The sequence below is a fragment of the Herpailurus yagouaroundi genome, unplaced genomic scaffold, assembly GCF_014898765.1.
Source record: "Herpailurus yagouaroundi ecotype Mexico unplaced genomic scaffold, PumYag 160, whole genome shotgun sequence".
NCBI classification, from domain to species: domain Eukaryota; kingdom Metazoa; phylum Chordata; class Mammalia; order Carnivora; family Felidae; genus Herpailurus; species Herpailurus yagouaroundi.
In genome coordinates this window covers 53,787,265-53,812,306 of record NW_024412401.1, presented here as the reverse complement: position 1 = coordinate 53,812,306, position 25,042 = coordinate 53,787,265, and the positions used below count along the sequence as shown (strand labels likewise).

General features: G+C 51.2%; 2 protein-coding genes across 3 annotated transcripts in view; one reads left to right on the top strand and one right to left on the bottom strand.

Moving 5' to 3' along the window:
- Positions 1-1,041, bottom strand: part of CFAP77 (cilia and flagella associated protein 77) — a 132,207-nt gene extending 131,166 nt beyond the window's left edge. Inside the window, exon 1 of the mRNA XM_040482721.1 lies at positions 772-1,041. Within this exon, the coding sequence (XP_040338655.1) occupies positions 772-963 (192 nt within the window). The 5' untranslated portion in view covers positions 964-1,041. The remainder of the gene's footprint in view (positions 1-771) is intronic.
- Positions 1,042-3,643: 2,602 nt separating this feature from the next.
- Positions 3,644-24,809, top strand: TTF1 (transcription termination factor 1). Of its 2 annotated transcripts, XM_040482720.1 has the most exons (11): positions 3,648-4,246; positions 6,136-7,127; positions 7,333-7,559; positions 9,168-9,353; positions 10,530-10,608; positions 12,692-12,822; positions 14,706-14,940; positions 17,238-17,327; positions 17,789-17,854; positions 21,806-21,891; positions 22,793-24,809. In XM_040482720.1, exons 1-11 carry the CDS (start codon positions 4,235-4,237, stop codon positions 22,972-22,974), a joined length of 2,286 nt encoding a protein of 761 aa, XP_040338654.1. In that variant the 5' UTR covers positions 3,648-4,234; the 3' UTR covers positions 22,975-24,809. The 2 variants fall into 2 exon arrangements, 1 of the variants encoding a protein (XP_040338654.1); XR_005792769.1 differs by lacking the exons at positions 21,806-21,891; positions 22,793-24,809 and having other exon boundaries at positions 3,644-4,246; positions 14,706-14,933.
- Positions 24,810-25,042: the final 233 nt, after the last annotated feature.

The following is a 25,042-nucleotide window of genomic DNA, read 5'->3' as shown; positions in this document are numbered from 1 at the left end:
CCCCCCCCCCCCCCCCCCCCCCCCCCCCCCGGTGCCAAACTTCAACTCGACTTTTCCTGTGGCCCTGGCAAGGATGCCCCTCCAGCGTTGGGTGATCACCAGTCCCCAAACCTCTGAACTGAGGGGCTGTGCAATAAAAGGGGAGGCGACCTGGTTAGAAACCGCAGCTCCCTCCCTCGTTCCGGCCTGCGAGTCCCCCCAGGGCAGATTTTCGCGCTCTTTTCTCCTACGGTTGTAGTTCTGGGTAAGAAGAGTATGATTGGGTGAAAATTAACTTGTGAAGTGATGCTTCCAGGGGAGACACAGAACGCTCGCCGCCATGTGGCAGCCCAGGCGTGCAGGGGAAAGGGGGAGGCGGCAGCCCGGCAGGTGGCGAGTAAGGACACAGTCTGGGTGCGCGTTCCCTGTGTGTCACCCTGTGGGTTCACCGGCAGGCTCCCGGGTAAACAGCAGCGGCCAACACCGCGGGCTCACTGGGTGTCAGGCGCTGGGCAGGGACCACCCTGTGGAACTTTCTCAACCACTCCCTTTAATGAGCGCCATTATCATCCCACTTCGAGGATGAGGAAACTGAGGCGCAGAGAGGCGACGCGACCTGCCCGGGACCGCACAGGGGTCCAGGTGTGTCTGGACCAGAGCGGGAGCTTCCCACCCGGCGCTCGGACCCCGGCCGTGGGGGGCCAGGGCTCGGCAGTGGAAATCCCGGCAGCGTGGGTGCCCAGCGAGGGGGCGAGCGCGGAGGGGTGGCGGCGGGGGTGGGGGGCGGCTCACCTTGACGATGAGCGGGTTCTGAAACATGGAATCCCGCACGACCCCCAGCCTCTCGTTCTCCATGCCCGGCCGGATGTCGGCCACGGTCAGGGGCCGCCGCGGGGGCGGGCAGATCTGGCTGACCGTGCGGCGCACCGGCTGCTTCTTCTTCCGTCGCCTGGGGTCCTGGCGGGAGCTCTGGGCCTCTGGCATCCTGAGGTCGCGGGGTGTCGACCCGCTGACTGGGTCCGGCGCGCTGCCCTGTGGGCTGGCGGGCGCGGAGGGCGGACGCGCCCGACGCCGGTCCCGGACCGCACCATCCGGCCCCGGGGTGGTTCCCGGACGCCCGGCCCTCTCCGGAGGGGGGTGCGCCCACCTCGCGCCGACCGACTCTCGCAGGGAGCCCTAAAGCCCTCCATAAGCCCCTCTGGGTCCTCAGAGCGACTTCCGGGCACCGCGCTGCGGATTGGGAAAGGAGAGAAGATTAAGACCACCCCTTGAGAAAGAATGGGACGGTCTGTCTCCATGGCGACGGGACGCCAACGGCCGCGGAGCTGCCTGGCTTGGTTTTCTTTCAGCAAACTATTGGTGGCCACCAAAGTGCACCTGCTTCGAGTTTTCTTAGATAGGAGAAAAGCCCAAGAATCGCCACTAGGTTGTGTTCAAAGCGACGGGGCTCTAGAAGTCCATTTATACTTGACTTCCAAAACGAAGATACCTGCCTCCACCCTCCCCACTCCATTCATATCTGGTCCCATTCTCCTCCCCTTTCCACGCGCGCGCGCACACACACACACACACACACACACACAGGCATAGAGCGCTAAATTTTTCATGATGAAATAGAGATCTGCATTCCAGGCTTGATGTTACTCTTAATCCAATTGGGTGATATCGAATTAGTCACCCTCTTGGGTCCTCGGTTTTTTCCCCTGTGAAATGGGTGGGAGAGGAAAGTCGAGTGTTGAATGAGCTCAGTGGTATCCAACCTTGTGCAACAGAATGGAGGGAGGCTGAGAAATTCAGATTCACTGAAACAGAGTACCTGGAAATGGGATCTGGGAATGGACTGTTTTTAAATTTTGAAAAAAGAGTTTCTCAGTTTCAACTGAAAAGTTGAAGAGAGAGTACAGTGAAAACCCATATAGATTTCACCTAGGTTCACCATCCACAGACACACATTGCTGAATCATTTTGAAAATATCCGTTGTCAGTATCCTATGTGACCCTAAATACTTCAACATGTATCTGCTGCCGAAGAATTCTCATACATTACTACAATGTCATTATCACGTCCATGGATCTTAATATGATACAACAGTGGCACCTGAAGCCCTTGAGGTCTGTATGCCAAGTTGAGAAACTGCACTTTTTAAAAGCCTCCCAGGAGACTGGCACAGTGCTTTTGGAACCACTGGCCCGGATGATCTCTAGTCTGCCTTCTAGTTCCAGCTTTTTATGGGTTCATTCACCCCCATCATCTTCATTGAATGTTGCAAATACCAACAACACTCTGGGTAAGAATGTTCACCAGGAGCAATTTGCACCAACAGCAGACTTGCTCTTCAAGGCCTTACACACCAACAGTGGGTAACACCAACACTGTATTTCCAGAGCAGACCAGGCAGATTTCCAGCTGCTCACCCAAGGCCTGGGGCAGCCAGTGGGTGGTGGCAGTGTGTGTGTGTGGTGTGTGATGTGATGCGTACTCATGATTTCTCCAGCCTGCTTCGCTTCCAGACTTTCACGGAAATACAGGTTGTGCGCTTTTAATCAAAACTGCTGGGCAGCTCAAGACCCAGGAAGTCACGTGGTAGGTGCAGGGAGGGGCAGGATAGCGGAATAGTGGAGAGAACACAGGTTTGAATCCTGCTTGGGCCACATAAGTCCCTTTGGACAAGTTACACTAAGCCCTAATTTTCTCACCCAGAGGGGGAGGCTGATAACACCCAATAAACATAATCCTACAATCCCCACACAGTGTTGTTATCGACTTCAGTGAAAAACTAGTTGCCAATACGGTTATGTTTACTGTTCAATAAGTCTATAAAAGTTTGAGTGCTATATATACTGGCCTGGACTCAAAAGCTTTACTTTGAATCATAGGCCAAGTTTCTTCAGGACGCAGTTGAAACGGGAGGATTGGACTACATCTGCAAGGCTGCTTCTAGCTTCATCTGAACTTAACCCAGCAGCCTCTGCCCACCTCTGACCTGGACTTCCACCACTCTCCCCTGTATTCACTCCGCTCCAGCCGCCCTGGCCGTCTTCCAGTTCCTCCAGCGATCAGGTGCAGGGCCTTTGTCCTTGCTTCCAGCCTGGGACCATCTTCCATCTAGAGTCGTGCTCGGCTTTTTAGTCTACAGCTCAACTCAAATGTTACTCCGCAAAGGGCTTTCCTTCCCTTCCCTCTAAAGTAGCACTCACTGCCCTCCCCCACCCCGTCACTCTCCAGCACAGTACCCAGTTTTCTCTCCTGCAGAATTATCTGAAACTATCTTGGCTGATCTGTTTCTCATGTCTCCCCTAGACTTGGGGTCTCACCACCTTGTCCACTCCGGGACTAGAACCGAGCTCGGCGCAAACTTGACTAAGTGGAACGCACGCGCGAGCTGGGAAGCCAGTTCCGGCCTTCTGTCCCCAACCTGGGGTTTCAGGTCGCGCTTTACCCCACCCCCACTCCACCCCCTCCGACCCGAGGAACGAAACCCGCGCTCAACTACGCCTGCGCCAAGTCCCTGCGGCGGGCGTGTTGCCACGGCAGCGTGACGCCGAGGCGGGGCCGGAAGCGACGCACGACCACTTCCGCTTCCGCAAGAACGGCGCTTCCGGATCGGGAGAAAGGTGGCGGCGCCGTGGGAGGTAGGTTGAGGGCGCTTCTTGGTCGTTCCGGGTTCTTTCGATGCGCCTGTCGAGGTCGAGCGGCGGGTGGTGGTGGTGCCTTCGCCTCGCTGAAGCCGCTTTTGGCTGAGGTCTCCGGGGGCGGTTTGCGCCGCGGCCGCCCCAGGCCGGCCCCCGGGAGCGGAGGCCCGGGTCCCGGGCGGGAGAGGATCGGGAGTCGGACACGGGGCCGGGGCCTCCCTCCTCAGCCCCGGAGAGCCCGCCGCAGAGCAGGGAGAGCAGGGGGTCTGTCGCACCCCGCAAGAACGAGAGAGCCCGAGACCAGGCTTGGGCACGTCCCGGCGGGGCGGGAAGCGGTGTGTTCCGAATCGGTGGGCGTAGTTGCTTGCCCGGTTGCTTGTCGGGCACGGTGGAACCTTTGGGAGCCGGACGGACGAGACCCCAGCCCTCGGGAGGCCGAGCGTGTCGCCGCGGCGCGAAGTACAGGAGGGCAACTGCAAAGCGGGAGACGGGACCCAGTCTAGCTGTTAGAGAGGCCTTCTTGAGGAGGTGACTTTCGGACGTGGCCCAGTTAACGCGGAGAAAGGTTCCCTCGGAAGAAGGAGCATCACCGGCAGAAGTTGCTTTTGGAAAGTCCTGGAGAATGAAAAAGAACGTGTGTATTCCGGGAACCGAAAGGAGCAGGGTGTCTGAAACCCAGGGAGAAATGACAGGTGGAGAGGTAGACATGGACCAGACTAGATCATGAAGGGCCTGGTAGGTGTGTAAGGATTTGGGACTTGGTCTTAAGAATAACAGGGCAACCAAAAAAAGTCTTGGTGGGGGAGTAAGTATGCAGTTAGTATGTTGTGCTGAGTTCCAGAGACCAGAGGGAGAAGCTTAGGAGGTGTTTCGAAGAAAGAAAGTGAAGGAGGTTGGGAGAGAGGAAGGAAAAAGAATATTTAAAGGAATTATCTGCTCACCTGTTCACCGTTCTCGCGAAGTCCTGAAAGATGGGCCAGGAAAGCGTGCATTGATTGAATGTAGCGGCTTGGAGGTCCTAGGCGCCCTTCCTGGAGCAGTCTCAGGGCAGGAGTGGGGGCGGGGGGGGGGGGGGGGGGCAGCTACGAAGGAGTGGTTTTGGAAGTGGATACAAGGTGAGGAAATGGAGAGAGCATTTTCTGTCTGAAGTTGTGCTGTGAAGAGGAGAAAGAACAGCTGGGTGGGGCTTCAGGGTCAGAAGATGGTTGGTTTTCGTGGGTTTGTTTTGTTTTGTTGTAAGTTAGGAGAGGCTAAAGGTTGTTGGAGGGTTGCCAGAAGGGACCCACTGCAGAGGGAGAGGCTGAAGATACAGGAGAGGGGTAGGGTCCCTAACTTCTCATGGGTGGTGAGGACACTTTGACAGTTGTGTGGCCGGAAGAAGAGTATGAAAGAACACATCGGTTTATACCCACAAGCCAGATTCCCCAGCCCCAGGATCTCCCCTTCAACAGAGACACTTAAGAGCTTTCATTAAGACCTTTCTCCCTGATGTCACCCAAAGATGCGTGGAAACTTTTTTTTTTTTTTTTTTTTTACGTTTTTAGCAGAGGAGACTAACGTTAAATGATTAGTGAAATAATTGTTTAGTCTGTAAACTACATTTGGGCTAAATGCTACCGAGGAGGCGTATGGTTTGCCATGAAAGTATATTTGGAATGGACCAAGCCCACGGGGGTCAGGGAGCGCTGTCTTTTTCTCCTCTTCCTCCTCCTCCTTTGTAAGTCCTTACACATGTACATCCTTCAGTTGCTGGTTTTTGAACACAAATGAAAGCAATCTGTACCTTTGTTCTCCTTCTTGCTTTTTAAGTGAAAAAGCAAGCAGCATTCAAATAAGTAAATAAAAATACAACAAACACCCCCGTCAAGAAATAAAAGATGACAGGTACGAGAGAAACTGGCTCCGTTCTTGTCCCTGATCTCTGAATTTGCCAATTAGAATTTGCCAGTTACTACTCCGTATCCATGCACAAAAGACACATACAATTGATTTGTGGGTTTTAAACTTAAGAGGCAAAGTATCATCACGTATGTCTCTTCTTCACCAGGGAAAGCTTTTTTTGAAGAAGTGATATTCAAACCAAGCTCTGAAGGATGAAAGGAGGCAGGAGGCAGGGAAGGTAGGAAGGCAGCAGAGGGCATTCCAGAAAGAGGGTATGGTATGTTATAAAACCGTGAGCTAAGGAAAGGATGATGGCATGTTCGGGGAACCCAAAAAAGACATGTGTGGCTGGAGCATGGAGTTAGAAAAGAGAGGTAAAAGATGGGACGGGGTGGGGGGGGGGCAAGGGCCTGATCATGCTGGGCACTTTGTTCTCTGTTGACTGTTCTTTACCGTATCCTAAGGGCAGTGGGACGAGACCGTAAATTACGGTGAGCCCCCTGTGCATTTAGAATAATTTAAAATTGACAACCATGATTCCAGTCTTGTCATTTGTCGTATAATTTCATTTTCCTGTGATTTTTTTTTTCTCCTGAGGCCAATGTTTAAGATGCTTTGCAAAAATAAACCATTGTTGTCAAGTTTCCCTACAGGAACAGAATGGAAGGAGGACCGAGCAGATTGGAAATTCACACCCCAGTATTTGACAAGAAAAAGAAAAAATACTCTGTATATAAGGAAGGACACCTAAGGAGTTCCCATGAAAGTTTCAGAGACACTCCTCTGACAAGCGAACAGCGTCACATAACCAAGAGTAAAAAAAAGAGAAAGGATTCCCAGCATTTTCATTCTTCCCCTTTGCAAAAATCAGAAATTTGCGAGGAGACTGAAAAGACCACTTCTATACCCAAAAAGAATAAAAAGAGAAGACAGAAGGCTTTGGGGGTAGATGAGGAAACAGGCGTCGTGTACGTCCTGGTGGATAAAGAAAATATCAAGGACACGCCGAAGAATTTTAGGAGCGACGTCGATGTCGTGTACGTGGACACGAGCAAGGAACAAGAGCCAACACAAGAGCCTGATGCAGACGAACCACAGTCCGTTCCCAGGTCACATGAAAATGAGTCCGAAGAACCGCATCATGAAGTCAGGGAGAAAAAGAGTAAAAAACGTCGGAAGAAAGCGGCATCGGGCGATGCTGTGCAGGAAGGCCCGCGTGCGAGCCTGCCCCTGCCCGAGCTGGAACCACCCCAGCCAGAAGCCCCCCTTCCCGTGGGCCCAGAGGGCGAAACTGCCCAGCTGCCAATACCCGCAGGTAAAAAAAAGTCTAAGAAAAAAAAGAGAAAAATGTCACACAACCAGGAATTTGAGGCAGTGCCCGGGCCTGAGGGTCTGGAGGACGTGCACTCCGAAGGATGTCGAGGGGTCAGTGGTGTAAAGAAAAAGTCTAAGAAACGGAAGCGAAGCTCTGCTGAAAGCCCCGTAGCGCCTGGTGGGGAGTTTTCAGCGCTCGCTGCCAGCTTGGAGGACGCGCACTTTGATTCACCGCAGGGAAATGGCACCTTGATTGAAGAAAGGGAGGAGCCCAGGCCACGAGAGGAGAAAACCCAGGCCTGTACGGAAGAGGTGCAGAGGTAACGGGGGAATGTTGTGTCTTTCGATGTGTGTCTTCTGTGTGAGTTCTGCCTGTGACCTCTTTATCTAGCATGTTCGTGGCAAGCTCCGACATCCCTCCTTGCTTTCACACTGTCCTGGTCTGAAGCGAGGGTCACTTTCAGCACTTGAAAGCCACCGGGGCAAGCGACGCGTTCACGTGAGTCCGTCCGATCTTGTCCGTAGGTTGGAACCTACAAACGAAGAAGAAGGCCGTCTGGAAGTGGCCACGGGTTCCGAAACGAGATACTTATCCGAAGAGTCGAGAGAGTTGGGCGACTCGGATGTGGATTTGGACTCGGCCGTGAAGCAGCTCCAGGAGTTCATCCCCGACATCAAGGAAAGGGCCGCCACCACCATCAAGAGGATGTACCGGGATGACTTAGGGCGGTTTAAGGAATTCAAGGCACAGGGTGAGCTGGTGGGACTTGAATAGCTGCTGGGCTCTCCTGTCCGCGTGAGGAGCCCCTGACGCCGTTTGGTGAACGATGCAAGTTGTCTAGATTCACCGGGAGCACCTTCTGGCCGCTTCCTGCCTCACCTCCTGCCAGAATTGTCCGAGCCACGAGATCAGCCAAACGAAGGGGTCTGGGTCTCCTCCGCCCAACTTCTGGTAGGGGAGACCCGTCCCCATCCTGATCTCACTCACTGTGTTGCAAGAACCTCCCAGAAAAGTTACGGGCTTGAGGAGCAAACCGCAAAGCTGAGGCTGTGTGCTCCGAATGAGCGGTATTCACTGGGCCGTGAGGGACCCGGTACACTGGTCCCTGGGAAGAGTAAAAGCAGAGCCTTAGCCCCGTTAGTCACGTTGAAGAGGTTTGTTTTAAAAAAACAGACCAAGGAAGGAAAATGTGTTTAGAGCAGCATCTGTGGAATGCCCCCATTCTTTTTGTCTGTTTTACGTCAAAATTTTTAGGCGTATGGATTTTTTAAGAGATATTCTTGAAATAAGCCTAAGAAGGGAAAAACCATGCCATACGTAAGACCATCAGTACATAATGAAACTTGGTCGCTTTGAGTTACAAAGAAGAATAGAATGTGCAGTTAAATGACCTTATTACCGCCCCCCCCCCCCCCCCTATATTTGCCTAGAGAATAAATGTGAATATTTGTATCGGCCAATTTCACTGTACTTGCCTTTGGCCGGGGTGTGTGTGTGGCAGAAGAGATTAAGAGGGGACTTCTTAAACATTTTTGTGGTTTTTTTTAAATGTCAATATTTTTTTTTTTAACATTTATTCATTTTTGAGAGGCAGAGAGAGAGTGTGAGTGGGGAAGGGGCAGAGGGGAGGGAGACACAGAATCGGAAGCAGGCTCCAGGCTCTGAGCCATCAGCACAGAGCCCGATGCGGGACTCAAACCCACGAACCGTGAGATCATGGCCTGAGCCGAAGTTGCATGCTTCACCAACTGAGCCACCCAGGCTTCCCTTAAAAAAATTGTTTTTAACTTTTATTCATTTTTGAGAGGTAGAGACAAAGCGCGAGTAAGGGAGGGGCAGGGAGAGAGAGAGCGAGACACAGAATCTGAAGCAGGCTCCAGGCTCTGTCCTGACAGGCTGACGCCGGCGAGCCTGATGTTGGGCTTAAACCCACCAATCACGAGATCATGACTTGAGCCATGACCTGAGCCGAAGTCTGACGCTTAATGACTGAGCCTCCCAGGCGCCCCGAGGGGGAACTTCTTTGAAATGTTTATTTCCATACTGCTTGAACTTTTAATGAAAATATATTCCTTCTTAATAAAAAAATGACTGTTTTCCAAAGAGATTGATGAATTGGGGAAGGTCACCCTGGAAGGGGATGACGGGGCAGACTTTGAGAGAAGAATGACTAAAATGGAAGGGGAGCTGAGGGTCACAGTGGGGCAGGGGGGAGCTAATGTCAAGTGCACACCTAGGGCTGCTTCTCAGCAGGGGGTAGCTGACTGGGCGCTGTTGTAACTGCTGAAGACTGAGTGGTGGGTTTGCCTTTTCCTTTGTTACTGACAATGCCTACTTTTTCTCCCCACCCCAATCCTAGGTGTCGCTATTAGATTTGGCAAGTTTTCTGTAAAGGAAAATAAGCAGTTAGAGAAAAACGTGCAAGAATTTCTGTCCCTGACCGGAATTGACAATGCGGACAAGCTGCTGTATACAGACAGATACCCAGAGGAGAAATCTGTGATCACCGACTTGAAAAGAAAATACTCCTTTAGACTGCACATCGGTAAGCGTACAGCCGTTTTCTTTTTGACCCTCGCCAGCCTTCCAGCCTTAGCCGGGTGAGGCACGGTAGGTGTTCGCACAGCGCCCGGCCGATCGGTATTTCCGTATTCGCATCGCCAGCCTGTACTCTTGGGGGTTTGGAATGCGTTCATGTCTCCCAAGCGTAGTGCTTTTCCGGATCTTGTAGAAAGTAACACAGTCAACTTGTGGCTTTCCTGCTGGGCAAGAAGCGTGGTTCTGGTTTCTGCTCCCCTGCTCTAATACATGCTGTCTCTCGTATGCTGCACACAGCACACCCGGATCTCCTGAGTTTCCCCGAGTACAGCCTTACGTGTGCTTTGTCGCTGGAACCCTCTTCCAGCGGGTGTACTTGGAAACTGAGACAAAGCCATCAAGCAGCATGGGATCGGACAGAAAGGAAATCTATGAATTCATTAATAAATTTATTTCTTATTATTAATGCCTGTTTATTTTTGAGAGAGACAGAGCATGAGCCGGGGAGGGGCAGAGAGAGAGGGAGGCACAGAACCCGAAGCAGGCTCCAGGCTCCGACCTGTCAGCGTGGAGCCCGACCTGGGGCTCAAACTCACGGACCGTGAGATCGTGACCTGAGCCAAGGTCGGGTGCTCAACCGACCGAGCCACTCAGGCGCTCCCCCTCCCGCGCAAAATCCATGAATTGAAAGAGGATGATTTCTTAGGTGTTCTCCGGAATGTGCAGGGGCAACCAGAGTAGTGAGCCCCTGTCGGGGGGCTGTTGGGTGCTTAGAGTGAGGAAATGAGTAAAGCCTGCTCGTTCAAGAAGCCCTCTTGTTCATCTTAGGGAAAACTGTTGGCACACGTCCTCCACGTTGGCATTCTTTCCCCTTAACTCAAATTTTGTTAACATTACTTTGGTTTATAAAGAACTTTTCCCTCGAACGTGGTAGGTAGACTGGAAGCTGGAGCCTCGACATGCTAAGCCCGTCGTTTGCAGAGCTCTGCAAGGAAACTGGTGATCGTGGGTGTCTGCTCCTCGAGCCAGCTCTCTGCAGGATGTGTGAAATCCCGGCCTCGACGTGGGGTCCGGGGTCGTGGGGTGGAGAGGGGCCTGTGCCGGGTTCCTCTTACAACTGTGACTCCATTTCAGGCCAGGCCCTGTGTGCCACACTGACTGCTTGCCTTTCTTCCGACTTTAGGGAAGGGCATTGCCCGGCCCTGGAAACTTGTTTACTATCGAGCAAAGAAGATGTTTGATGTCAACAATTACAAGGGCAGGTAAGAAGCCTTAGCAGCTTGAGACACAGCATTTCTCTGGTGCTTGCTGATCGTATAAATCAGAATGTCCACAACAGATTAGAGGTGGTAAAAAAACAAAACAAAACAAAACAAAAAACCGAAATCGTGAGGACCTTTGTGTGTGAAACGGGCCTGCATATCTCAGTCAGGTGAATGTCTTCAAAGCCCATTTCAGTTTCTACCTCTTTAGTCAAAGTTTGTGATCTTCCCCTTTCTATTTATTTTTTATGTATTTTTTGAGAGAGAGAGAGAGAGACAGAGACAGAGCATGAGCGGTGGAGGGGCAGAGAGAGAGAGAGGGAGACACAGAATCCGAAGCAGGCTCCAGGCTCTGAGCTGTCAGTGCAGAGCCCGACGCGGGGCTCGAACCCACGAACCGCGAGATCACGACCTGAGCCAAAGTCCGACGCTTAACTGACTGAGCCACCGAGGCGCGCCAGTCTTCCCCTTTCTAAATCCCTGGCTTTTCCTTCGTACTTCCTCCAGCACTCAGCGTGCCGCGCCCCCCTTAATGTTACTCACGAGGTTTTCTTTGCTCTCTGCTGATGTGCAAGCTCCCTGTGTACCCAAATGTTCCTTCTCAATGCGACGTTCCCTCCAGCGCCCAGCCCGCTTTTGGGGGTTTCCAGTGAGCGTGTGAAGGCAGGGTAAACGCCAGCCAGAGGTCCCGTGCGAGCGGTTCGGCAGCGACACTGCTTGGTGGTCACTGCCTCCTCCCTCCCTCCCCAAGTAAAACACCCAACTGCGTTTTGTTCCCAACGTTCCAGATAAAACCAACGTGGATCGGGTGTCGGCTGTGGGTAAGCGCTCTGCTCCAGGACGGAGGGAGAGGCAGGAAAGCGTCGGGCCCCTCGCTCTGAGGGCCCAGACAACAACCTCGTGGACTTGACCTCACTCTGGGTGGCACGTTTAGTAAATGTGGCGGGGTCGTTTGGGTTCCAGGTAGCTGCACGGTTTGAAAGCAGGACCTACGTATTATGCGACCCCCAAATACCGATATGTATTATGCGATACAAACACCGATTAAAATTCTGACCAAAAGAAGTAAACCGGAAGCAGAGGAAAAGGTTGCTCACGGACTAAAGCCCACGCTCCCCTTTTCCCTAAGCCCCAGGGCTGGACGTCTGTGGACAGAACTTGAAGGAAGTTCACTAAAGATGACATTTTCAGCGGGACGTGAAAGAAAGCTTTGGGTAAATGAACGGTGGCAGCTGAGGTGACAGTTTTCTATCTGTGACATAAGCGTGGGAATGAAAGTTTTAGCAGAACACAAAGTCTGTAATTCTAATAAGAAAGTTCGTTCATTCGTTTGCACCACATGGTTTGTGTGTGGTAACAATTTGCCCTTAGAATGTTGGTTTTTTTTTCTTAAAGTTTATTTATTTATTTTGAGAAAGAGCGGGCGCGCGTGTGCACGTGAATAGGGGAGAGGCAGAGAGAGAATCCCAAACATACAGTTTGGGGGGCGCCTGGGTGGCTCAGTCTGCTAAGCGTTGGACTTCAGCTCAGTTCATGATCTCAAGGTTAGTGAGTCCGAGCCCCGCGTTGGACTCTTTGCTTTCAGCACAGAGCCTGCTTCGAATCTTCGGTCTCCCTTTCTCCCCCCTCCCCCGTTCCCAGGCATACTTGAGCACTCCCTCCCGCCCTCTCTCCCTCTCTCTCCCTCAATTTCTCTCTCCCTCCCTCCATCTCTCTCTCTCTCTCTCTCTCTCTCTCTCTCAAAAATAAATACTAAAAAAAGAAAGGGGCACCTGAGTTGCTCAGTCGGTTAAGGGCTGGACTTTGGCTCAGGTCATGATCTCGCGGTTCGTGGGTTCAAGCTCCGCATCAGGCTCTGTGCTAACAGCTCGAGCCTGGAACCTGCTTTGGATTCTGTGTCTTCCTCTCTGCCCTTGCCCCGCTGACACTCGCTCCGTCTTTCCCTCTCTCTCTCTCTCTCTCTCTCTCTCTCTCTCTCACACACACTCTCTCTCTCTCTCAAATAAATATTAAAAATTAAAAACAACACGGTTCTTAATCTCACACTTGATCAGAACTGTAGCACGTTTTCCCTTCCTCCCAGGTACAGCAAAGGAGACATGGAGAAGTTAAAGATCTACCACTCCCTGCATGGAAACGACTGGAAGAAGATTGGCGAGATGGTGGCTCGAAGTAGCCTCTCTGTTGCCCTGAAGTTCTCCCAGATCAGCAGCCGTAAGTGAACCGTCCATGCTGCCCCACCCTGCGAGCAGATGAGCCCCCGCGGCCCCAGCACGGGCATCCTGGCAGGCCTGTCTTGTGGGGGGGCCGTGACGCTTGACTGCTGAAGCCGTTCTCGCAGCTGTCTCATTTCACTTCTCACCCGCGATTGTGAAACCATGCAGCCTTTATTCACACGACCGATTTCTTACAATTTTTCAAATGTTTTTTATTTATTCTCGAGAGAGAACGAGCGAGACACAGAACCCGAAGCAGGCTCCAGGCTCTGAGCTGTCAGCACAGAGCCCGACGCGGGGCTCGAACCCACGAGCCACGCGATCACGACCTGAGCCGCGGTCGGACGCTCAACCGACTGAGCCGCCCGGGCGCCCCTCACGTGACCAATTTCTGCCACGCCTGGGTTCAGTAGCTTTCAGCTCTACCCGCCGGCCTGACTGAAGCCCTGGGAGGCTGGCGGGTAGGAGAGCCAGGGCGGAGGAGGTCCCCTCCTGCAGAGGACAGGGGAGAGTGCTGGGAGGGCAGTGATGCGATTCAGTCGGCCTGTTAGGGACCTTTCCCAAACCTCCTGTCTCTTTTTCTCCTCTATCAGAAAAACTTTGTTGGTTATAGTCTTTACATTACAAAATCCCCAGTTGCTTTAAGGAGACAGCCCTCGGATGCCGTTACGGTGAGCACGGGGGCTGGCATCTGTGGCCCCGGGGTGACTGGGAGCCATGTCTTTCGTGCCAACGCATCCAGCCGTGGCGCCATGCAGAGACTCAGTGTGGCCAGTTCTTCTGGATTTGGTGCGAGTGTGTGAAATCTAGATACCTTTTTTTTCCCCCTGAACTGTTTTGATTTTTAAATATCCAAATTGTTGAGAAAAAGTAACGTCACTCTGTGGGCCAAACCAAAGATATTTGTAGGCTGGTGGTTTGAGGCCTCTTCCTTAGCCTGACCGTGACCATCTAGACCAGGAAGATGGGCCACGGACTGTTCGATGCCTTCCGCAGATGAAGGCTTCAGGTTCAGACGCCTTTATCACTGTGATCACTGGAGCTCAGTTTCACGCATTCACTTACTTGGTTCCCATTAAGTGTTTGAGAACCTCACAGAGTCACACGGGAGAGGTTACTCAGAAACAAGAAAAACAACTTTTTTGAAGTTAAAAAACACACATTGCTTTAAGAAAAGACAGTTCTGTTCTGATATTGGTTCTTAAACAGAATCGTTGGGAGGCGCTGGGGTGGCTCAGTCAACTGAGCATCAACCTGATACCGGATCAGGTCATGATCCCAAGGTTGCGGGATCGAACCCCGCTTGGGATTCTCATTCTCCCTCTCCCTCTCCCTCCTCCTCCTCCTCCTCCTCCTCCTCCTCCTCCTCCTCTCCCCTGCTTGTGAGCTCTCTTTCTCTAAAGTAAAAGATAACAATAAAGAATCTTTGGCCACTGTAGTGGTTCCACTGTAATTTGCACGTAGCTGTGCTTATGGTGTTATGTTTGTGTAATTGAGATGTTGCCCACTCTCTTCTGAAAAGTCCTGATTTATCTTCTTTTTTTTTTTTTTTTTTTTAAGGCTTTAGAGTGGCTTTGGGTTCACAGTAAAATCAGAAGGTACACAGACATCCCATCTGTCCCCTGCCCCCACACACGCACGGCCTCGCCCATCGTCCGCATCCCCCACCCGAGCGGTGCCATTGTTACAGCCCGTGGACCCTCACCGACACATCATAATCCCCCAGGGTCCGTAGTTGATATTAGGGCATACCCTTGGTGGCGTACGTGCTGCGGGTGTGGACAGATGTGTAATGACACGTATCTGTCGTCATCGGTTTGTTTTTGACGTTGTGTGTGAAGACAGACGAGAAACTGTAAGGTCGTCCTTTTGTGTCTGTAGCGAGAAACCACGGTGCTTGGAGTAAGACGGAAACCCAGAAGCTAATCAAGGCTGTGGAAGAAGTGATTCTAAAGAAAATGTCTCCCCACGAGTTACAGGAGATGGATTCTAAGCTCCAAGAGAACCCCGACGGCCGCCTGTCTATTGTCAGGGAAAGTCTCTACAAGGGCATTTCTTGGGTAGAAGTAGAAGCCAAAGTAGAAACCAGAAATTGGATGCAGTGTAAAAGTAAGTGGTAAGTTTTAAGGCTTCTTAAGTGAATTTCAACAAGATACCCCCTCCCTCCCTCCCTCCGTCCCGCTTTCTCACAGACACCACACACGTCAGCAAAAGTGGGTAGATGGGTGAAGTCACAAAGAAGGTCCACGTAACCGCTGTGCGGAAAGCCTGACGTGTCAAGAACAATCGTCACCAGTCATCCGTCCCGGCCACTTCAGTATCCGTATCTGATCTGAGTTGGCGCTTAACTAACCTCGATTCCTTGCGTGACTTCCCCGTAAAGGAACGTGAGCCTTTTTAATACTGAATATTGACTTGCGGTTCCTTCACTCTGCTCCTGCTGAGTGTTTAGGAAAACCCAATAGTTCTCTCTTTGCAGCATGAGGGGAAAAAAATATGAATCTCCCCTTTGGGAGGGAAATCACAAGCACGGTGATGAGCAGGAGTTAGCCATTTTCACAAACCTGTCAAGTTCAGCGGCTCCTCTCCTCACCAGAGCGAGGCAGCCGGGTTCATCGTGCCACTTTAGACACGCTCGTCACATAGCATTTTCAGTCCTGACCTCGCTGCACCTTCTTTGCCTGATGTGGCTTTTCCAGGCCCTGGAGAGACCCTGAGCTGGGTGGTCCGCTGCTCCGGGACTCCTTGGAGCGGTGGGCCTGCAACTCACACACCTCACGCGCAAAGGGAGTGCGGTCATCATCAGGTCAAGTAAGAGTGAGTTCAGACTGGGGCGCCTGGGTGGCTCGGTCGGTTGAGTGTCCGACTTCGGCTCCGGTCATGATCTTGCAGTTCCTGAGTTCGATCCCCGCCTCGGGCCCTATGCTGACGGCTCAGAGCCTGGAGCCTGCTTCTGATTCTGTGTCTCTCTCTCTCTCTGTCCCTCCGCTGCTCACGCTCTATCTCTCTCTGTCTCAAAAATAAATAAAACATTAAAAAAATTTTTGGAAATTACCACGAAAAAAATTAAAAAAAAAAAGGGTTCGGAGCAGGCATGTTTTCTACTAAGAGCAGATTCCTAGATTATGCCATTTGTTGTTCCGTCCTTCAGAATTCTGTCCTAGAGTTCTCTGTTTATTTTCGTAGAAGACTACACTCAGGGGCATAAACTCCAAAGAACAGATAATGATTAGGGGACAAAATGTTTGATATGGAGGAACCAGAGCCCTTACTGCCCCTGTATTTTAGACTAAAAAAAGGAGTGTTTCGTAAGCCTCTGTTGGAGGACGATAGATCAGTGTTTAGAAAGGGAAATACCACAGAGCAGCCATGCTTCAGGATCAGAAGAATTAGGATAACATGTAGGCTTGCTTGTTTAAAAATTTTTTTTTTTCAATGTTTGTTTATTTTTGGGACAGAGAGAGACAGAGCATGAACGGGGGAGGGGCAGAGAGAGAGGGAGACACAGAATCGGAAACAGGCTCCAGGCCCTGAGCCATCAGCCCAGAGCCTGACGCGGGGCTCGAACTCACGGACCGCGAGACCGTGACCTGGCTGAAGTCGGACGCTCAACCGACTGCACCACCCAGGCGCCCCAAGATGCTGCATTTCAAAGGAACACGGCTGGCCAATGAGAACGACAGCATCACTCATCTGTGGATTGTGTATCCCCCTTATCCAGAACGGAACAGCTAGCGATCTGTCAGATTGTGACACATTTTACTATTTGAGATGAGTACTTAAAAAATAATTTTTAGCTGGGTTGCTGCTCTCTTTGGTTTTTTTTTAAATGTTTATTTTTGAGAGAGAGAGAGAGAATCCCAGGCAGGCTCCAAATCGTCAGCGTAGGGCTCGAACCATGAGATCAGGACCTGAGCCAGAATTAAGAATCAGATGCCCCGGGTTGTCCCTCTCTTTAGGAGCTCCGGTCACCCTTCCCTTCAGCCATTAGCTTTGGGCCTTAGGGGAGCCACCACATCATTTATGACTTTACTGAATCTTTCTTACGTCCCTCCGTTTTATAAGCAATCTTGAGTTTGCAGTTTCCTTTAGCACCTGCTGATGGGCCGATACTCTGTGCTCCTCCCGTTTGTAACTTCATTTTATGGAAGTTCCAGAGCACACAGAAATTCAGAACTCCCGTATCCCTCATCCAGCTTCACTAACCACCAACTTTCTGCCACTCTCTTTATCATTTCCCAGTTGAAAAGAAGAATAATAAGCATATTCGCGAAGGTGGCCAACGTTAGTGATGAGCTACACAACTCACAGCGTGGTTCTCTGTAAGGGTGACGTCGTGGAGGAAAGTGCGGGAAATTGCGGTGGAAACTTTAGCCTGAGAGGTGCACTATATTTTTTCTTCTTTGCATGCAGGACGGAAATTCTAACCAAGAGGATGACGAATGGTCGGGATGTGTACCGTGGAGTGAATGCCCTGCGGGCCAAAATCAACCTGATCGAAAGGTACAGCCAGAGGAGGTGATGCTGGGTAACTCTTTCTCTCTGACCCGAGAGTAGGTGTCCAGCAGCAGAAATCTGCAGTGAGATTGCTAAGGTTAGGTTCAAACCTGTCTTCCCGCACTGCCTGCGTGTATGACCTGAGGAACTTTTGTGTGTGTGTGTTTAAATTTTTTTTAATGTTTATTTATTTATGAGAGACTGCGAGAGACAGAGCCTGAGCAGGGGAGGGGCAGAGAGAGAGGGAGACACAGAATCCGAAGCAGGCTCCAGGTTCTGAGGTGTCGGCACAGAGACCGACGCGGGGCTCAAACTCAGTGAACCGTGAGATCATGACCTGAGCCGAGGTCGGACGCTCAACCGACCGAGCCACCCAGGTGCCCTGAGCTTGCCACGTTTGGGAGTCCGTGAACATGCCCATTGTGCTGACTTGCGCTTGAAAACTTAATGTTTATTTTTTCTCCCAGGTTGTATGAAATAAACGTGGAAGATGCTAATGAAATAGACTGGGAAGATCTTGCTAGTACCATAGGGTAAGACCGTTCAGTTAATGTTAAGCTAATTAAAAGATAAGAGATGACCTAGTTAGTGACCGTCTACGAGCTTTGGAAGCACCGGGCTGAAATCCACGCTGCAGGCGGGATTCGTGTGTAGGTGGTACTGTGCACATGGGGACTGGGAACCTCAGCTCTGGGTGCCGTGGGCCAGCTGCGCCCTCCCTCCCCGCCACCCCTCGCCAAAGACCCCGGGGAAGGGTGAACGAAATGTGTGCGGAGTCTCTTAAGAGCCTCACGGAGCTAACATGTTAAACGATTAGAGCAGAGATCCCAGAAACCCTTTGCCCCAAATCATAGATTCTTAACAGTTTTTCCGTTTGCTCTGTCGTCTGCCCTCCCTTTCCCGTTCCCACTCCCTCTTCCAAGGGAATAAAGTAGTTTCGTTAAGCGCTTGAGGATTAGTGGTGGGCACCGTCCCCTAAACGAGAACATTATTACGTGATCACGGCGCACTTACCACGCCCAGGAAATTCGACGCCGATACGGTGCTGTGCTCCAAAGCACAGTTCACATTCAGTTTCCCCCACTAATAATGTGCCGGTAACGTCCTTTATAGCATTTCCCCCCGATTTAGGATCCAGTTCAGATTTACACGGTGCATTTAACCATGCGTCTCCTCAGTGTCTTTCCATCAGTAAAGCTCTTCTGCCTTTGGCTTTGAGGGCATTAAAAATGGGGGCGAGGACGGGCTGGTTGTTTGTAGAATGCCTCACAGTGGGAGGTTCTCTGCTGCCTCCTTGGGATGAGGCTTTGTGTTGGGGGCAGGAGCGTGCCGTAGGTGACCCTGCGTCTTTATCATCACATCATCTTGATGCTTTGGCTCTGGGGGCATTTGCCAGGTTTCCCCCTCCCCGTATAAAAGTACCCGTTTTTCTCTTGGGGATAAAAAGGGGCCGTGGGAGGTATTTTGAGACCATGTAAAGGTCCTGTTCCTCTTTAAGCTTCCCTAAGTAGTTTCGGTGGGGTGTTCATTTGCATCTTTCACCTGTGGGGTGAGGGTGAACTTTCCTATGTTTATTTTTGGTTTTTTTAATATTCGTGTTCATTTTAGAGAGAGAGTGCACACGAGGCAGGGAGGGGCAGAGAGAGAGAGAGAGAGAGACCCAGAATCCAAAGCAGGCTCCAGGCTCCGAGCCGTCAGCACAGAGCCCGACGCGGGGCTCGAACCCACGAACCGTGAGATCATGACCCAAGCCGAGGTCGGACGCTGAACCGACTGAGCCACCCGGGCGCCCCCAGACTTCCCTGTGTTCATAAGCTGCCTCCATCTGCCTCTGCTGTGAGCTTTTGTTACCTATCACCCAGACATCATGAATCCCTTCTACTGAACACAGAGGCCACCACTCCTGATACCTGAATTTATTGCTTGCTGAGCAAGGGAGCCAGCCTGCAAAGCACAGTCCCTGTATGAGAGCAGGTCATTGAGAGCTGGGGGTCTGGGAATCGGTCTCTCAGAAGTGGGGGTGTTAGGGGTTGAGTGGCCTTTAGTTTTAGAAGGGTGGACGGTGAGGCGGGGCTGCCACTTGGCTGGCTGTCAAAAGGGTGACGCTGTCCTTGATCCACGAGGAAGGGCTGAAACTGGTTCTGGTGGTTATTTGCACCTTGGGATTATAGACAACGAACAATCAGTTTGGTTTTTTTAAGCTGGAGAATTGCAAGTTTGTCCTGACAGACCCTGTTAGGAGTCACAGACACGCTCATGGTTCCAAACCCTTCCCTCCCAGCGCACCCTCGGGGTGGGCCACTCACTGCTCCACGTGACGGGTCCCTGAGAGGTGAGGGTGTCGGGTCTCCCAGAGGGGACCCGGCCCGGCACCCACCAGCTACCATCTTGAGAAGCGCTCATGACCGCAAAGCCCTCTCTTTGTAGTAGCAGACGGGTTTTTGAAAAATTTGACTTCGGCAATAAATTTTTGCGTATCGTGTGATGTCACTGTCCCCTCACATCACGATTTCCTTAGATTAAAATGGACATTTAGTGGTTTTAAGTGAAATTACATGTTTGAAAAATGGACTGTCCCGCTTAAGATTAATACATCTCAAAGCCATAAAGTAGAGACTGTGGCATCTAGCCAGAGCTGTTTGAAATAGTACATTCTTTAAGTTTTAATTAAAACAGTGAAAAAGAAGTCTAAACGTTCGGTCTCTCCAGAGTCTTAAAGCCTCCTCGTGAATTATTGAGGCAGGACGTAAAGAAAGCGTGTCCGCCTAGTGAGAGGTACTGCCTACTTCGTTTGAAAACATCCAGATCCTTTATCGTGACTCCTAAGCCTGGGGTTGGGCGTGCGGAACATCCTGCTGGGCGCCCGGCACTACAGGAGGAGGGCGGGCGTGGGGGCCTTAGAACTTGGACTTCGCCGTCAGGCTGACCTGGCGTTGAGTCCTGGTACTCAGTTTTTAGCCGTCTTTGGACATGTCGTTCCCTAACTTGTTCTGAGCCTCGGTTTCCTCATCCACAAAATGGTTTGATAGGACCCTAGGGAGGATCAAGGAGGTCGTGCATGGTGGACGTGTGTAGCCCGTTGCCTATCGACACCGATCATTTCAGCTACTAGATTAGCTTCCGGCTGAAACAAGTAGGTCATGCTTTTGTTGTCTAAGAAAAAGTCCAGGAAAGTAAAGTTAGTGATTTCCACTTTATTTATTTTTTTAATTTATTTTGAGAGAGAGAAAGAGAGTGTGCAGGCACTGGACGTGGAACCTGCCCCAGATTCTCTTGGGGCACCTGAGTGGCTCAGTCGGTTAAGCGTCAGACTTTGACTCAGGTCATGATCTCATGGTTCGTGAGTTCGAGCCCCATATCAGGCTCTGTGCTGAGAGCTCTTCTTCAGATTCTGCCTCCGTCTCTCTGCCCCTTCCCCGCTCGTGCTCTGTCTGTCTGTCTCTCTCTCTCTCTCTCTCTCTCTCTCTCAAATGAATAAACATTAAAAGTTGTTTTAAATTTTTTTTTTCAACGTTTATTTATTTTTGGGACAGAGAGAGACAGAGCATGAACGGGGGAGGGGCAGAGAGAGAGGGAGACACAGAATCGGAAACAGGCTCCAGGCTCCAAGTCATCAGCCCAGAGCCTGACACGGGGCTCGAACTCACGGACCGCGAGATCGTGACCTGGCTGAAGTCGGACGCTTAACCGACTGCGCCACCCAGGCGCCCCAAAAGTTGTTTTAAATAAAAAAGATTCTCTCTTCCTCTGCTCCTCTCCCCTGCTCGTGTGTGCATGCACACTCTAAAGAATAAGTAAGGAAATAACGATTAAGATTTTGTCCGACTTATTGTAAATTGAAATACATTTGACTCACCAAAACATCATAAGCCTCTGCTTTTTTTTTTGTTTTTAAGTTCTGCAAAATAAAAAGCAGGGGACATCTACTTTTGGATTGTGACAGATATGTATTTATCCTAGGTGTAGTGGTTAAGAGAGTGGGGTTTGGAGTCAGACCACCCAGTTGAAGTCCCAGCTCTACCCCCTTATTAGCTGTAAGATCTTGGGCAGCTTCCCTGTGCCTCAGTTTCCCCACCTCCAGAATGAGGCACAAGACGCTCATAGAGTGGTCGTGCCGGTGGTTTGTCCTTAGATGGGAAGATCTTAGGTCAGGGCCAAGTACAAGGTCAGCATCCGCTTACGTTAGCTGGTGTTACGCTTGGTTCCTGACCAGTGATTTAAATTCTCGTAAGTTAAACAGGATCCATCTCGTGCTGTTGACTTTCTTCCTTTTGTGTGTGTTCTTTTTAACCACGTGAACAACAGCTACCTCACGTGTGTCGTGTTTTTATCTCACATTTATGGGCACGATCGTTTTGCGTTCAGGACTAAGAAAGTTACTTAACGCCCGCAGATTCTCCCGACTCAGTGTGCTTCGTACGCAGTAGTGAAGTGACCGGTTTTTAAACTGATGCCATCTTTTTTTTGTCTTTGCCTTTCTAAAGTGATGTCCCGCCGTCCTACGTTCAAACTAAGTTTTATAAGCTGAAAGCTACCTGTGTTCCCTTTTGGCAGAAGAAGACTTTTCCAGGTCAGTATTTCCAGTACTGTATTCGAATTGTTAAGAAGCCAGCAAGTGATGGCACGTGCTGATAATGTGACCCCGGGCACGTGACTTCTGGGAACCTCGGCTTCTTCGGCTGTAAAATGGTATAAAGATTGTCAAATCCTAACCCCCACCTGACAGCACCTTCAAAAGTACCAGATGAGATAATAGATGAATTGTGGTCACCAGGGTGCTTGGTGCTTAGTGAGCACTCAGGAACCGTGAGTGCTTCTGGGTCACCGTCATGTGCTCACACGCACACGTGACGCATGCTTGCGTGCCACGCTCGCACACAGTTCCAGAAAAAGCGTACGATGCCCGGTTCCCTCTTTGCAGCCGTTTGTGGGCGGTTTAGGTATTCCCAAACTCAGGTGGTCAGAGTCCTGTGGGGAACTGGTGGAAAATGTACATACCGGGGCCTCATCCCATACACACCGAATCCTAACCTCGGGGCTGGGTCTGGAGGCTAGGGTTTTCTCGAACAAGCACGCAGGAGAGCCTCCAGTGGTCTGCCCGGCACCCGCGTTCGGGAGCCACTGGTTGGGGTGGCGCTGTGCCACGGGGCGTACGATGAGCTACTTGTTGCATTCAGCAGACATCGCAGCCTGGGTTTGAGTCCTGGCTTCGTTGGCCCCTGGCAGCTCTGCGACTTTGGCCAAGATTCGTAATGTCTTCGTGCCTTGGTGTCCTCCTTTGAGGAACGGGTCACCTCGTAGGATTTTGAGGGAGAAACTGGTTGGGGGAACCTTAGTAAGCCAGTTAGAACAAGACCACGCTCGCCGTAGTAACAGCAGCAGCCCGCTACCCGCGTCCGTGCCCTCTGCCCTTTGACCTTGGGAAGGAGGCTTTGTACGCGTAATTTCAAAATTACATTTCTTTCCTTTAGAGATCATAGACTACCTTTACGAAACCAGTCTGCCTCTGCTTAAGGAAAAGTTAGAGAAGATGATGGAGAAAAAAGGTGCTGAAATCCAGACTCCCGCGGCGCCCAGGCAGGTGTTCCTACTCCGAGACATCTTTTATTGTGACGACACCAGTGAGGGAGAAGACGGGGAGGAGAAGAATTAAGGGGAGGACCCTGTGCCTTGGGCACCCCTCCAGGTGTTGTTGGATTTCTTTGCAATGGGGCAGAGAACCTGTTTCCAGGACTGATGTTTAGGAGAGAGAGAAGGAGCCATGGCCACAGGAAGGGGACGACGATACCTTGCGTGGCAGAGCATTCCATGGTGATTCGCACACTCACGCTCTAGTGCATTTGAGCGTGCAGGGAAAGAGGCGCGTAAGAGTCGACTTAATGCTTCCGTGCCGTTGGACATAATCACAACGAACGGTTCTCATAAAACCACAGTATCCCCGGTCCCTCTCGCGGCAGAGGGTGTGGAGTCACGGCCCGTGAACAGTTCGTGGTAAGGATTTCAACGTACACGCTCGGCCTAAAGGGGAACGCTACCAGTTTTCGTCAACGTGCCTGCCGGCTTGCCTTCTGTCTTCCCAGTTGTTACTCTGTGTGCTCAGTGTGCGTGAGTGTCAGGTGTGTGTTAACAGGGAGTTGTGGACCCGCTGGGCTCCCAGACTGGCTTCACTTCGCACGTCCCTGCCTTCGTGGGCGGGCCTCTTCCTGAGTGAGTCAAGTGCTCAAGGGTATGTATTCTGCATACAAGCTGCGTTCTCAAAGCCACTGAATTCACCTGGTGTCCAACTGGAAAGAAACCAAAACCCCAGACCCAGCAGACTCTTCCACTGCTTCCGGAAAATCCGGTTCTGTGAGATTTTTGGAGGGCTGCTGTGTGGGTCTGAGGCACAGCTCACACCCTGCAGGGTTTCAAGGATAGTTTTGAGTGTTGGGCCATTCTGTCCGCCAGGAAAGCAAAACCATTACAGAGAGTTGGAACAGAGGATTCAACCTAGGGATTTAGGTTACAACGTTGTTAAACAGGATCGAAGACGCGAACAGGAAGGCTGGATTCCCGAGCAACAAGTGACTGAGGGGAGGCGGTTGTGGCCCTGCTAACGTGCCCTGTCCCCGTGCTGCCTGGGTTGTCTCCTGCTGCTGCCCTGGCGGGACCCTGTGTCTCCTCAGAACAGAGCAGCTGCTGCCTCGCTCCTGCCTTCCATCGTCTCCCTCTCCTCCAGCCCCTCGGCAGAACCCTGCTGGCCGGGGGAGTGGGGTTCCAGGCTTCTAGCCGCACCCGTACTGGGGAGGACATAAGATGAGGGGGAACAGCGTCCCATGCAGCGACGTCACCGTCTACGCCAAGACAGAACTGCACTGTCTCCTGAGCATTCTCTCCAATGTCATGACTCTCGCGTCACGACGTGTGCTGTCGGTTAATTCATCCGTGAAGCCAGACGTTTGCCCAAAGCTACCCTACCTGGAGAAGGAAGAATACAGACACAAGTCTGGGAGTCTGGTCACCACTGTATCCCCAGCACCTGTCCCACTACGGTGCAAGTAAGGAACACTCCGTAAATGCTCAGCAAACAAATGACTGTTTCCTTTGGGCAAGCGTTTTACCTTTACTCCCGTCCTACCTGGCAGGCACACCGTCTCCATGCTGACAGGAACACAAGTTCCTTTCAGAGGACGGTCGGGTAAAAGACATCAGAGCCTTAAGAATGTACACAAACTAAGATCCGGCAATTCACTTCTAGAATGAAAAGGACTGGTGCATAAGAAGGGCACCTTTATCATTTGAAATGGAAAAACATGTAAATGTTCCTTAATGGGAATTTGTTACTGTATATTCCTAGAATGGGATAGTATCCGATAATTAAAAACGAACATGATAGAGTGGATTAACATAAAAAGAGGTAAACAAAATGAACCAAAGTATTTCAGAAGAGTAAATATTTTCAATTTTGTAAAAGTAAAAAAAAAAAAAAAAAAAAGGTGGGGGGGTGGATTGTGTATATGTAGATGCATTAAAACGTATGGGAGAAGTGAAGCCCCAAATTTTGGGAGAGGTTCTCTCGGGGCGGTGGGCTGGTGAATTTACAGGCTGAAACTCTCGATTTGCAAGTGCCGGGAGCTGGACCCAGATAGATGTAAGGAATCCGGGAGCTCTCAAGACCAAAAGGCCAGAGGAACCACTCGTCTTAAGTAAGGACTGGTCCAGCTACTCGGAGTCACCAGAGA